Source organism: Lipophrys pholis, assembly GCF_963383615.2.
Source record: "Lipophrys pholis genome assembly, chromosome: 7".
NCBI lineage: Eukaryota > Metazoa > Chordata > Actinopteri > Blenniiformes > Blenniidae > Lipophrys > Lipophrys pholis.
Window position 1 is genome coordinate 30,942,476 of NC_137638.1, and position 14,755 is coordinate 30,957,230.

The 14,755-nt window shown below is 40.6% G+C and overlaps 1 protein-coding gene across 2 annotated transcripts in view; it reads right to left on the reverse strand.

Moving 5' to 3' along the window:
- atp2a2a (ATPase sarcoplasmic/endoplasmic reticulum Ca2+ transporting 2a) overlaps nt 1-14,755 on the reverse strand; it is a gene marked incomplete at its 3' end in the record, with an annotated part of 96,796 nt that overhangs the window by 73,873 nt on the left and 8,168 nt on the right. For both annotated transcript variants that reach the window (XM_080467389.1, XM_080467388.1), the window contains exons 4-5: nt 8,989-9,093; nt 7,830-7,968 (exon numbers count right to left, since the gene is read on the reverse strand). In XM_080467389.1, coding sequence (XP_080323515.1) covers nt 7,830-7,968; nt 8,989-9,093 — 244 coding nt within the window. The remainder of the gene's footprint in view (nt 1-7,829; nt 7,969-8,988; nt 9,094-14,755) is intronic.

The window sequence follows — 14,755 nt, forward strand, 5'->3', positions numbered from 1 at the left end:
GTTTTGATGTAATCTTGCAAACAGACAGACAAATATACAGCGATGATTTAATTACTTCCTCACTGAAAAAAAAGTTTCTTGATTTTACTTAATTTTAATGTGTACATCGGTCCCACACAATCATATCATTTCCATCCCACACAACATTTTCCCTTTCCCTTTATGTGATTATTGCTTGTCAAACCATAATGTTTAATTCACATTAGACTGATTAAAATAATCATTTTGATTGAACACATTTTACAGTTGATGTAATACCAATGTATTGTGCAACATCAAAGGGATTTTATCATTTTCCAGGGTACCCATTATAACTAACTCAAAATTGATTTCTTAATGGTAATATTATTCAACAGAATTATGTTGCTTTAATCTAACTTTATTACGTCTCTTGTTAACAATTGAGGTTGAAGAATGTAACTTGATTACTGTCTAAATGTATTGTAAATCAGTGTTTAAAATCTGCGCAAATACAAAATCATAAATGTTGATTTGCATTTACAAAAACACGAGTCACAGATCAGCAGCAAGTTGTTGTATTGAATTATTTACAGATCATTTCCCCCCCAAATTGGGCATAAAGTGATTCTATGAGAAATACCTGACAGTAGGAACATATAGTCTTAACAATGCAGCAAGAGAAAATATAAACAAACAGGATATCAATGACAAAAATGTCTTTACGGTATCAACAGGAACATATCAAATCTTAACAATGAGAAAACAGTTTTCAAAGTATAAACAAGAACTTATACAATCTTAACAATATAGCAATGAGAAAAATGTCTTTGATTTAACAAAAGAAAGGAAATGTGATCAAAATGGCACAGCAATACCAAAGACGCCATGTTGTTGACGAAGGTGCAGCATCTATCCCTTCACTGAAACAGCCTGTTTTTGAGAGTGAGTGCTCTCTTCGACAGCTTACCTACATCCATTTCCATGAAAATCTTTTGTATTGCCTCAAAGGTGTAGCGGAGGTCAGCAGGGTAGTTGAGGTTCAGGGCATACATCAGTCCAAACAGCATAGCCACAGCTAGAGTGACATTGTCGAGGCCTTGCAGCACCTTGATGCCTTCCAGGACAATTCCAATGTACTGTGGTTCATCAGAGCATGCTCTTTACGAGTTGTGTCTTCAATGGCCTCGTTTATAGTGCCTTCATCCATGCCCTATACAAAACAAAGATAGGTAAATAAGTAGGTATATGAGACCCATTAAAAAAAGAATAAATAAATATCAAATTTGGTCGTAAGCCAATGTAATGACCAAAGTCACCGAATCACTTCAGCCCAAGTTATCAAGTAGGAGAACAAAAGAGGAGTGGAAGGATAGGAAAAAAAGTAAGCATTGACTTGTGTACATACCACATATTCCCTTACAAGGTTTTCTGGATCTTCACCCATGTCGATACAGACTCCCTTTATGATGCACTCTCGCACAGCATCTACATCAGACTGGAAGAAAGTTTTTTAATTAGTGTCCAAATTCATTCTTGATTCTCTTGATTCAGAAATTTAATACTGGCTTTATCTGTCACATGAGTACATTAAGACAATATAACGCCAGGGTTAATAAAATATTATAAGCCTTGCTGTGAGCCCGAAATCATGAAGGAGATTGAAAGAGAAGAATCAATTGGGGCAACCAGCTTAAAAAAATAATCACAGATCAGTGTAATGTGAGTGGTCTCATTTTCTCAGATGGTCAGTGCAGCAGGTTAGCATAAATGTAAGAAGTTTAAGTTTAACATCGGAAACTTCAGTTATGTTGACAAGAGTAAATTCAAGGTTTTTTAGAAATGCAACCTTATGAATTCAAATTAAACACCATTTAATGACCGTTGATGCATATTTCTGATTGAATTACTGTCATGAATTCAAATATAACACTTTTAAGGAATAATTTGGGAATTGGAAAAATTGTTTAGGTGGGCTGCTGAAGCTCCATCCATCTGTAGTGTGATTACTTAAAATGTAAAGTAACTTATAACAGTAGTCAGAGTGTGTGTGAGTGTGTATGTGACGGAGCAAATTAACTGCAGCATTTTATGTAGACATTTGTAACACTTCATACTGCAAACCCAGCTGGCTGGCTGGCTGGGCCCCGCGTAGCACTTTGAAACTCAGCTGCGGTCAAAGCACCACAAAATCCGTCCGCAATAAAGCCCGCGATTTTCGGTGCGGACGGATTTCGCGGTTCGCCGCGGGGCTTGACCGCGGCCGGGTTTGCTGCAAGGCTTGGCCGCGACGGCTGGCGAGAGTCCTGCTAACTAATTTGAATGGCGGCTCACCACTACGAAGTGAATGTAGAGGAAACACTAAATACATTAATTTGATAAACTTACCCAATCCAGTGTCTGTCGAAGATTAAATGTGGCTGCAGAAATGATGGATCTTGGGCGCGGGCAAATACTTCTTCTTCCTTTAAAATGTGGTTGGCCTTGGCACTCTACCGCCACCCTCTGAATTGGAGCGACTATCTATTTCGAGTGGAGACCAAACGCCATTACATTACGTTTATGTTCTCAAATAAATCATTTTGATATAATGCATGAAAAACATCCACATTCAACATTCTTCATAAACAACTTGAGTCTATGTGATGAAATCATGTTTAACACAGGAATTTGAATGAATTGTGTCACATATATTAAATATATTTTCATAAATTCAAAGACCTGCTATGTCCCCTTTTTTCAGTGTTGGCGGATGTAATCAAAACATTGTATGCCCAAAAGTGAGAGGCGGTTTAAGGTCTGTGGGTGGAGATATAACTAAACATAATAAAAGGGTTGTTAAAAGCAGACAGACCATTGCATTGATAGGGCTTAACTTGCCCTATTTGACATCACATGTCCTGCAACATTTCCATTAGGGTGTTGAAGGTGGGAGAATATATTCAGCAGCAGGAGCGTAAATTGAGGTTTTACAGCTTGGATTAAAAGGACAGAACATGTGCAAACAGCAGGTCAGACGTGCACATTCTCCTTATGTCTACAGGTCAATCATTTCAGTTGTGGCACCTCATTAAAGTTTTTCACGGGTTAAATTCTGACATCTCACCACCTCATCTATAACCAGGGAGCATAGCTCAGATTTCCTGCACTGCAGGATCGCTCAGAGGGCCGAGAGGTTGAGGAGCTTCAAGAATACAAGTTGGCTTTATGAACGTAATAGAAGCACAATATCATGACATTCAAGGGAGATCACAGATAAAAGTAAATGTCAGACATGTAATTTATTGACGTCTCGCATGCTTATGCGCCAAGCTCTGATCCTGCTGTTTTCACAGTGCTGTGTTCGACCTCTGACCCATCTTGTCTGGACTTTACTACATAGAGGGTTCGTTGTCTCTCTAACTGCTGCTTCCACTGTTGCTCTGAGGAGACCAAATCTCTCGGTCTTGCTGACAAGCGAGGGAATCTTTGCCAAAAGACAGTCCCACAGTGAGAGCGGACACTTGCCAGACCACATTAAATGCCACATACTATCCGTGCTGTCTGGAATCTCAGCGGAGGGTGCGGGTATTGGTGGGTCGAGTCGCTGTGCATTGAGCGCAGTGGGGTGGGTGGGATGGTGATCGACAAAGTACTTCCCTATAAGGTCATCTCTCTCCAGCACAATAGGAGCAGAGGAGAGGTCCACCACCCCCCCCCCCCCCCCCCCCGCCCACACACACACACACACACACACACACACACACACACACACACACACACACACACACACACAAAACTTACCACACAGCACAACTTCAGAGGCAGCAGAACACAAACCCACTAAGCTCTGCTGCTCAGAGAAAAAGGCCAATATCGAATTCAACAAGCTGTCCACACCAAGCTGTAAACTGGCAGGATGAAAAAAAACAGACCAAATCAAAATTCAGTGAAATGACTTGGTAAATTCTGCATCATTTTGGCTTGCATCTGGTTCCTCAAGTGTTCTCAATGTAGAGAAATATCAAGAAGAGATATTGTGACCAGTTGTATCTCTACAGTCTGGGACTAAACTAAATCCAACCAGAAGACAGGCCTGGAAGCAGTCCTTAAGTCAAACACAGGCTGCAGACCACCATGGGGACAGTTTTTCCAGGCTGTTGTGGCTGTGTTTGGTTCTTCCATGTGCTATGGAGACTCCTGATAGTTGAAAAAATAAATTGTTGAATCTTGTCTCCTCAGACTGCAATCATCGAATCAACTCAAATAGTCAACAGCCAAGAAAAACTGTTTGGCATCAGTGGAGAGGATTATGCAGATTTTTCACAGGCACAACCCAAACACTATTATTTTAGTACGACCCAAAAAAAGCATCATGAAGAAAAAAACATTCGCTCAAACTCGTGTACAAGGCATCTATTTTTCCACTATCTTTTCTTCAAGAATAATTTGTCAAGACTGTTCTGTTAAAAGGGCTTAAAGAAAAGACGCCAGCCTTCTGTCACCACTCCCGTTCATTATCGCACTTGGACCACTTACATTAGCTTTGAGACAGCAAATGAAAGAACTGAAGCTGAGTGAAGCAGTTTGTTTGTCAGAGTTATCTGAGATAGAAGTCGGGGACATCAGGCCCTCTTGTGCTTCTTGCTGTTTTTGCCATTCAGATTGAAAGCTATGTATGAAGCTAGCGAGCAATCGGGTTTGAGTAGGAGGCACTCGGACTCAGCAGCATCCTGACGGAAAGCTGCACAGATTGGCTGCAGGCTATTCTCTTCACAGCCACAGAGGGCTTGTCTTTGTGTCCTCTGCCTCGGCTCGGCAGCCACCCGACCAGCATCTGCGTCATCACACTCCTCCTCTGCATGACAAAGGGTCACTTTGGAGCTTCTAGATATGTAATATGCATAAAAACCCAGCATGGAGGGAGTCAGTGTGAAAGGTATGTGGAGGATTTGGAAAGTAAGTTGAACTGATGAGCTCCTCCTCCTCTTCCTCCTGGATGCAGGATGAAAACATCCAGTTTTCGCCTCCTGCTGTGATCCTTTTAAGTGAAAGCTTCAGAACTGCTGACAGAAAAGCCTCCAGCTACCTTCATCAAGAGTTTTTAAAGAACTGAGTCTCTAATATGGAGAAGGAGAGCACGTCTGACTCATAAGTTCCTCTTTAAACCGAAGCCAAGTGTTTAGGCTCTCCGTGCTCTGCTGCTGGTGCAACTCTAATTATAGCATCATAATTAGCCGTGTCAAGCAAAGGAAGATGGACAAGAAGAATAAACACATCAGAACAGTTGAATCTCTGCACTCTCTTGCTTAATTTGTCCTTGTCAAAGTTACACAGGAGTCCTGCTGAATGCTGTCCAACGTCACCCAGCGTACCAATGTTCCCTAGAGCAGGATGGAAGGGGCATGCATGGGCTGGTATCAGACACCTGTCATCTTCACCGCTGTCACTGCCTCCATAAATACAGCGCTCCATAATCTGCACGGCCTATGAAGGCTAAAAATAAAACCTTCCACTATGCACAGAAAAAAAAGACCGCATCACTTTGGGTTAAACGCACTATCAAGATAAGGATGGTGTTTTAAGGACTGTAAGCATTCCTGTGTAGAATCACATGTACTGTACGAGTGTGAGTGTGAGTGTGAGTGTGAGTGTGTGTGTGTGTGTGTGTGTGTGTGTGTGTGTGTGTGTGTGTGTGTGTGTGTGTGTGTGTGTGTGTGTGTGTGTGTGTGTGTGTGTGTGTGTGTGTGTGTGTGTGTGTGTGTGTGTGTGTGTGTGTGTGTGTGTAACAATGGGAGGAGGGGGCACTGCTTAAAACCAGAGATGTACATCCGGAGGATCTTAACAGCAGAAATATGCTGAAAGGACCTCAGCAGCATGAATCACTCCAGCAGAAGTAAGTTCACCGGGCTGCGTGGTGGGAAACTGTGGAGCTGGGAGGATGCAGTAGAAGCTCATTATTGAAGGGGGCTCACACAAAGACACACCATTTAACTAGATCTTCGCAGCATTTGCGGTCAGTCCATTGAGACAACAGGTTAATAAGAGCGTTTCAAAATACATCCCTCTTGCTGGGTGAGTGACCTCTGCAGTGCCACTTGGGGATTGGGGGGGGATTCAATGTGCTAAATGTAATCCATGAACATACATGGACTTGTCCGCTTCGTCCAGAGGAGGCTTTTACCTGAGGCAGACCCAAACAAGCCAGGAGGCACTGTGTGAAACACCTCCATCTCTAAAAAAAAAAAAAAGCCACGTATGGAAAAACACCCTCTTTCATGGCCAAACAAAAAAGCTCTTGATGGGAGCAGCAGGGGCATTAAATTGGCAATATTCTGCAAAGTTCAAGGTTTATTCTTGACTTTCCACCCTGTTCATGTGATTTCAGGGTTTCTCTGGCTCGAGATCAGTCCACAAATCAAACCACACGTCTTTTGTCCGTGACTTTGGTATACAGAGGGTTATTTTCCCATCTTGCTAAATTTAGTCAAACATTTATTGTCAGTATTCATCTTTGGGGAACTAGTATCTATCTATATGTGTGCTATGTTCAGTAGAAACACAAAACAAAGCTTTTTATGTCTATTTATGTGCAGCACTTTCGTTCAGATGTGGTTGTTTTTAAAGTGCTCTTGAAATACAGTTGAGATGAGTTATTCAATAAAATAAATAGTATGTAAAATGTTCTGAAGGACATTTTGGCGGAAAGTTTCTCTGCTTTAACCCAACAACTTCTCACGTTCTTCTTGAATACAGAAAGAGCCTATCTATGATTTGCTTCTCTTCCATCATGTGAATAATCCATCCACAGCACTACATTTGATAAGACACATATCGTTCCAAATGATGTCTTGTGGATCATTTTTGCATGAAGTCAATTGAGAAATGCACTTGTTCACACATGAATGAATGAAGACTTTCAAGCCTAAAATTAAAACTAAAGCACAATGTCAAGTGTACAAAAATGAATCATGGTTGATTTCTGCAACAGAAACAATATGCGGCATTCCACATGGCTCAATCCTGGGACCCTTCAATAGTTTTTTTAGACAACGATAAGTCAGACCGCAGCACATCATTTCCATGATGTCTAAGCTGATAATTTATTTTTATTCAAACTTCGAGCTGGCAAAAAAACCCCCCACAAGAGTTGATACTTGTTTTAAAAATAGGAAATTAAATTGTACCATTGTCAGAAAAGAACTATTGAAGTGCAGATTTGTCTGAAGCTGAAAATGAAAAGCAGGACCAACAGTATTTTGTTATGAATGCAGAACAAAACCTATTTTGTTAGTTTAAGTATTTAGAATGAATTACTTTGAATACAGCTATTTTAAATACAATCTCTGTCTTTTAAATATCAGTCAAAATAAACCTTAACCAAAGTCATAAATTCAGAAATGTAGGTTGTATGTGTTTATATAAAAGACCATAGAATCTGATAGTCGACCTTATATTGTGGTATTTACTAAAAAATAAGCCTATATCTGACCTAGTATCCATACTTGGTGTCATCCAAACTATAGAACATAGGACCACATAGGTTCATGTGTCATGGGTTTGTATTTTTTTAGCATTTTAGCTCAAAAGTGAAAGCACGAGTTGGGCACATTATAAGACATGTTCTGCCAAATTAAAACTGAGATTTATCATCAATCTTTAAATTATTTTGGAAATTGTAAAGCTGCGGTGTTTTGAATGAACATGCATTCTAGAAATCCTACAGATACAGTATCTATCTACACAACTATCTATTTATCCACATATTGTGTGATTGTTATCAACTAATAACAATTTAGGAGGAAGATAGTTTAAGGAAGGACATGTGGAGTTGTGCTCCCCTCGCTGATGATGAATTAAACAGGCACAAGGTCAGGCGAGGGTGAACTCACCAGCGACCTCCACGATGTCTCCTGGGACGATGTCTCTGGCCTTGATCCTTTGCACAGTTTTCCTGTCCTGCCGGTAAACTTTTCCCATCTCTGGCTCGTACTCCTTAAGCGCCTCAATGGCATCCTCAGCGTTGCGTTCCTTTTGAGGAGAACATGAGTTTTAGTGGCAACATGTCGGATGAATTCACATAAGCCAGTGTTTGTTTCGTGGAGGATTTCAGATTTTAACTGCATGAAAAGTGCAGCACATAATTTTGTCTTTTCCAATTTTATTCTTCACCATCAGCAAGCAAATCACATCTCTCAGAAATGACAGCCTACACATGTATACATTTAAAAAGAAAAAAAAAACGTTTTAATTAATTAATTAAATAAATAAATGAATGAATGAATGAATGAATGAATGAATGAATGAATGAATGAATGAATGAATGAATAAATAAATAAAGCAGCTTCACACTGTATTTGAGCGACACAGAGAGCAGACTGCTGATGGGAGCTGGCAGGCTGCTTCTTTTTAATAGGCCTTCTCTGAGACAAACTTGAGATAAAAATAACTTCAGGCACAGAGTGTTTATCCACAGTGTCACCCATGTCTTGGAAAAGTGCAAATCGGCAGCTCGGAGGAAGCTGCCAAGCCAAAACACCTTTAATCAAACACCAAGTATACAATGTCGTTCTTGGTGGTGACTGCAGTTCAAATGGAGACTGCACCAACATTTCAGACAATTCAACAGACTGCAGGTTGGAAGTTCACTTCCCTAATCTCTATGCTTGCACATAACACTATTTATTTTTAAACTTACAACTCGAAAAAGTCCCATTTGTGCACCTATTAGTGGATAACACATTTTATGGTAGGACAGTAGAACTCTATAAAGTATAACCATTTCAAAGGAGAGCGAAAGCTCAGTTCCAAAATGTATTTATGTAGAAATGGTGAAATATATGGGACTTGATTTGATTGTATGAGCTGCATGTAATTGTGCACATTTCTAATTTCAATATAAATTGCACCTTTTGTGCATATACATATAGCAAAATCTAGAAAAGAATCCTGGCTTAAGTTTATAAAAGCTTGAAAATCTAGCATTTTACTTGGATTATTTCCACATTCAGAAGGTTTTTAAGACAATCCAAAGGTTTTTTTCTCCCTCACCTGCCACACCCCAACGATGGCATTCGCAATGAGGATCAGTAAGATTACAAAAGGCTCCACAAAGGCTGTGACAGTTTCTTCCCCCTCCTCAAACCAAGCCAGGACCTAAAAGCAGAGTAGAAAATAACATCAGTTTTGTACACACATCCCGTATCAAGAGAAAACAGGGCAGGAAATTTCACAGTAGACAGTCACAATAGGGATAAGAACCACTGCGATAGATGGAAATCGAGATGATTTAACTGGTTGGATTATCTTTTTACCCTCTTGTGACATGGATGAATTGACTTATACAGACTGTGAAGCTCATGTTACACATGTGTCACACGCTGATGGATGTTGTCTGTAGTTTGACGGTTGTACTGGTCCTCAGGGCCACTGTTTTGACTAGTACCGTAAATTATGGAGGGGGTGTGGCTTGGTTTCTCAATGTTGTACGTTTCTCCAACATGCAACTGAAAATAAATAAAAATACTACTGCGGCAGAGAGGTGATTAAGCCCCTGATGAGAATCAGGTGTGCGACCTCACCTCTCTGCCCATAAAGGAGGAGCCGCCCAGACACTCGGGGTGACAGGCGGAAGAGACATGTAGGACTGCAGAGTCTTGCATGTGAGAGTTAACACAGAGAGCCTGAAAGAGGCAGTGGTGTTTGCGAGTTTTGGTTTGTTTTGTGATTTATTTTAAGAAAACAAACGATGGTTTTGGGAACTCTTGACTCCGTGTCTCTGTGGGGGAACCTGACGGTGGCATGCTTGACTGCCACACTGGCTCCTCGTCGAACCTGCAGAGTGCGGAGGAGTGCCACGGGAGCAGCGGCTCTCCAGAGGACGGCGGAGGAGGCACTGGGACGAGTGCTCGTTAGCTTCACCCGGCTGCAGCGGGAGCAGGCCCAGCAGAATGAGGAGCTGATGGCGGCGCTCTTACAGGCGAAGGAGAGGCAGGGATGCCTCCTTGGTGCGCTGCTGTCCCGGTGGGGGACCGGGCCAGAGCAGGGCCACCCCTGTAACCGGCCGCCGAAGCAGGGCTGCCTCCCAACGTCTCACCCAACTCCGTGGTTAGGCCGTAGGCCTAAACTTGGCGAAGGGGGTATGTGGCAGAGAGGTGATGAGAATCAGGTGTGCGGCCTCACCTCTCTGCCCATAAAGGAGGAGCTGCCCAGACACTCGGGGTGACAGGCGGAAGAAACTTATGCAGGACTGCATGGGAGAGTTTTGGTTTTGTGTTACTTTAATAAAAGAATTATGATTTTTGGAGAATCTGACTCCGCGTCTCTGTGGGGGAACCCGACGGTGGCATGCCTGATTGCCACAACTACTTTAATACAAGACTGAATAAAAGCTGCCACAGCAAATGAATAGATATTTGGATATACCTGCACATGAATGCATATATTTCTGAATGCATATTTAGAGTTATAGATTTTATGAACACGGGACAACCGAACAGTCGAGGAACCAAAGCTCCTTACTGAACATGATAATTGTAAGAAGGCAGTTGGGACGCATTAAATTTTCTTTGAAAATTCCATTAAAGTTTTTCATCCCTTTCATTTCAGGCTGAATTCCATCACAAAAAAAATCGAAGTCCCTATACTGAAAATGTTGCTTATGTGTTTGCCAGGAGGGAGAACAAATGTCTGTAGCTTGAACTTCAGTCTCATTTGGCTCTCTGTTCCTGAGAAAATTGTCCTAAAATTATCCTTTAAGTCGCAAACAATTAGTTAATCTCCCATAATGTAATAAAGCAATCAACCTCAGTGAGAGAGACCTGAGCGTCTGACTGCCGTGGATGCCAAAGACATTTACAATGACATATCTTGCATGGCGAGCATAACTCCTAACAGCTCTGCCAATACGGAAGCTCAGTGCTTTTTAAGAGCTCTGCTCCTGTATGATGTGACGCAGCAGAGAGATTTACATCCCTCAGTCTTGTCTGGATGGGAGAAAAGAGCGCTGGAAATAATGACCACCATCATTATGGTTCAATACACTTCACTAATTAGGTTTTTTCACTTTAAAAAATGTCAAGAAAAAGAACCAACATTAACTAGTCCAAAACCACAAATACAATTTCCACAGAGAAAGAAATTAAATTCCAGAGCTACAATGATGGCTTATTTAAGAAATCAGAATTAGTTTAGTTTGATGGCTCAATTCCTAGCCTCAAAATGCATAAAACAGGTCCTTTAAAACATTATGAGTTGTAGTTAATACAAGCACTGACACTGACAATGTTAATGTCTTTGTTCTATGAGACTTGTTCCATTAACAGTGTTCTTTCTCTTGCCCCGAGTTTATAATAGTTGGGACTGAGTCGTGTTTTATGCTTTTTTTGGTTAGTCAATCTTTCTCGGTGTGAATATTGCACATGTCATCATCGCATTAACAATTATAATATTGTATAAACATTTTTGTCCCTGTGGCATTTTCTGTTTGTGTCAATTAAACAGCTTTTCAATTACTTAGAAACAAGGTTATAGGCATTTCTCTTTGCTGCTGCGTCTCTTTCATAGGAACTGTATATATTGTCATGTATTGCATTTACTTTAACGTTTCATTTTCATTTCAAAACTTTTTATGCTTCAATGACAGTTTCATGTTTTATTTCTGCATTTGTTGCTTTTCATGTTTGTTGATATAAATAATTCTGAAATAACCCGTTGCTGAAATGTGTGACACAAATAAAGCCGCCATGTATATTTTTTCTTTTCATGCAGTTTGTGTCAGTGACCGACCAAAAATATAATGAACAATTGCTCCTTAAGCAAAACTTGAGTCATTCTGTCAGGGAATTTCCGCCATCGGGTCAACCCGATTTTGCGATTCCGATTGGCAGAATATTACTGCGCTTTCTTCTATTGTTTAACACATCAGTGAGTGTGTATGACGTCAATATCAGCAACAATGCAAGTGGTGAGAGATAATAGAAAAGCACAGAGCTGGTTTAAATGAGGAAATTATACACACAGACATAAACTTTCGTCTCAGTATTATAGGATTCGAATCTGAGCTTAGCTGCCTTTCTTTTGCTATAAATACTATAATAATAAAAACAGTTAATAAATATTTATTAAAGGTCCAAGATTATGCAAAATTCCCTTACTAATGGTTTTCTAATAGTAATTTCTCCCCACAGCCTGTGTATGAGGCCCCAGAAGTGAACATAATCTGTCATCTACCTACTTGCTTGCTCCACCTTTTAACAGGCCTCATACAGGCGACGCAGAGATTTTCCCTTCATGACATCATGAGGGGAACTAACTTAAATGTCGAAAAGCTGTATAATATGGGACCTTAAAGGATCTAATACCCCCCCCCCCCCCCCACGCACTACACACACAGACACACAGACACAGACACACAGACACAGACACACACACACACACACACACACACACACACACACACACACACACACACACACACACACACAATGGAGAGACAGAAAGCCCATTTACATCACCCTGAAAATCAAGTCACTATCCCATTCCTTGAGATATCAGATTATTCAAGTTATCATATAAACATATTTTCATCAGATTTAAGATTAACACACATAATCATCCCCCAATAATCTGTCCATCTATATAAACCCATTATTCTAAAGCTTTACCTTTGCCAACAAATGTTCGTGCAAGATTGTTTTTGTCTGCGTGTATTTATTTATTGGTTTGTATGTATGTATGTATGTATGTATGTATGTATGTATGTATGTATGTATGTATGTATGTATGTATGTATGTATCAACTTTTCGCAAAAGCTATTGACCCAAATTGCATGAAATTTTCAGGGATGATTTGTCTTTATCCAAGGATGGTGTCATTAAATTCTGAGAGTGATTGGTCAAATGTCAAGGCCTATGTCACAAAAAAGTTAAAAACATATTTTTGTCATAATGCATTCAGTTGTAATTGATGTCAATCAATGGCAATATGTTCAGTTTTCAATTCCCTATCCTCTGCTATGCCACATGATGCAGTGACATCATTACCCTGGTTGGGGTCAAATGTCGGGGGGGCTACACAGAAATTGTAAAATGTGTGCACATCTGTGTCAAACAGTGACAGCATGAAGCAATTCAAAAGACCATGACAAATAATGGAGGGAGTGGTGTGGTGGATCAAATAACCCAGTAATCCATTTGTTTCCATGGTGACAAATGCGGCATCGGCAAAGTGCTCTGCCGGGTGTCCGTTCTAGTTTACATATATCTGCATAAGTGTTCAAAAAAAGACAACAAAACACAAGAAACACAAAGTGCATCTCATTTAAACTTTTGTTAAAATTTTAGGGTTTTAAAAATGAAAGGCAAATTTCAGTCATTGGTATTTGCTTAAGGAATCAAAATAATGATATAAATTTGTAAAACACACCTTTTTTATTATCTATTTTCCTAAGTGTGAGTGAACATATCAGATCTGATTATTACAATTATCTGATTACTCCGTGTTATCTGATTTTCATGAAAATGTAAATGGTCTCATTGTTTCAGATAAATACTTACTAGAAGAAATTACATTTGTGTGCATGGAGAAAAAAAGGTAGAATATATACCAAATATACTGAAATAGAATCTCATTTATTGTTATGAATAACAAATACAAATTCATGTTAAATTGAAAACAATGGATGAATCAAATCTAATGCAAATGTGAATCCACTTTAAAGTTCAGTCACTTTGAGTTTAATTGTTCCAGGTGCCAATGAACCAGCTAGTTGGCACTTTCATGGCATCCTGACCTTTTTCCACAGTTGGTGTACAAGGAGCGCAAGCAGGGTTGAACTTCCATGGAGCTGAGGGTGTGGCTTTGTCAGACAGCGGGACCTCCCACCGAGAGACGACAGGCCAAATTTGGTGTTAAGTGGCTCTGCCGGCTTGTCGGACAGCAGCTGCTGACACCTCTGTATCACCTGACCGGGTACTGCACGCCACATACCAGCTCGCTCACAGAGGGAGCCTCGCTTATCGAAATGTAACCCAGGCCATCTGTTCATCAAGTGAGCACTTCTGTCTAACAACGTGAGAAAGGTTTTTATAAAAAGACTGTACACATGAATCATGCGCTGCCAAGATTTGAACTAAACATTGAAAATATGTGAGACTTAAACGTCCAGGTGGTTATAGTCGTCATGAAAATGTAAATTTTTAGGCCTAAAGTCCAGAAAATGTTGTTGTTTTTTTTGTATAATTTGCAGTGTTGAAAGGTGTGAAAAGACTCGGCTGTTAGATAACTGCAGTCCAGTTTCAAAAGTTTATCCGTCTCGCCGTGGGAGTCCGCGGTCTTAAGTCATTCCACAGCAGTTACTCATGCACGACAACTCTGATGTCTTACTCGGCACGAGGTGAGAGCAACTCAATGCTGCTTACTGCTATTGTCACCATTCCTCAGATGGGTCGTCAGCCTTCTCAGGTGTTTCCGCCGAGCTGGGAACTATGTGCCACACAAACGGCCCCCCGCTGCTCTGGGTCAAAGGATTATCAAGGAGCCCTTTGGCTGGCTTGCTTCCATGTAAACACTCTTTTAGATGGGAAGTGGAAAGATGCAGCTATTCACTCGATGCCACGCAGTTTATTGGTAGAGACTGAAGGAGGTTAACTGGAGAGGGCAGCGGATTCCTTTTAGAGCAGGATGACCCATAAGGTTCAGTCAGATCATCATCGTCATCATATCTTCATTTATTAGGGATGTCCCGATCAGATCGGTAGATATCGGATCGGGGCTGATATTGGTGATTTGTGAGTCATCGGGAATCGGAAAATCCAG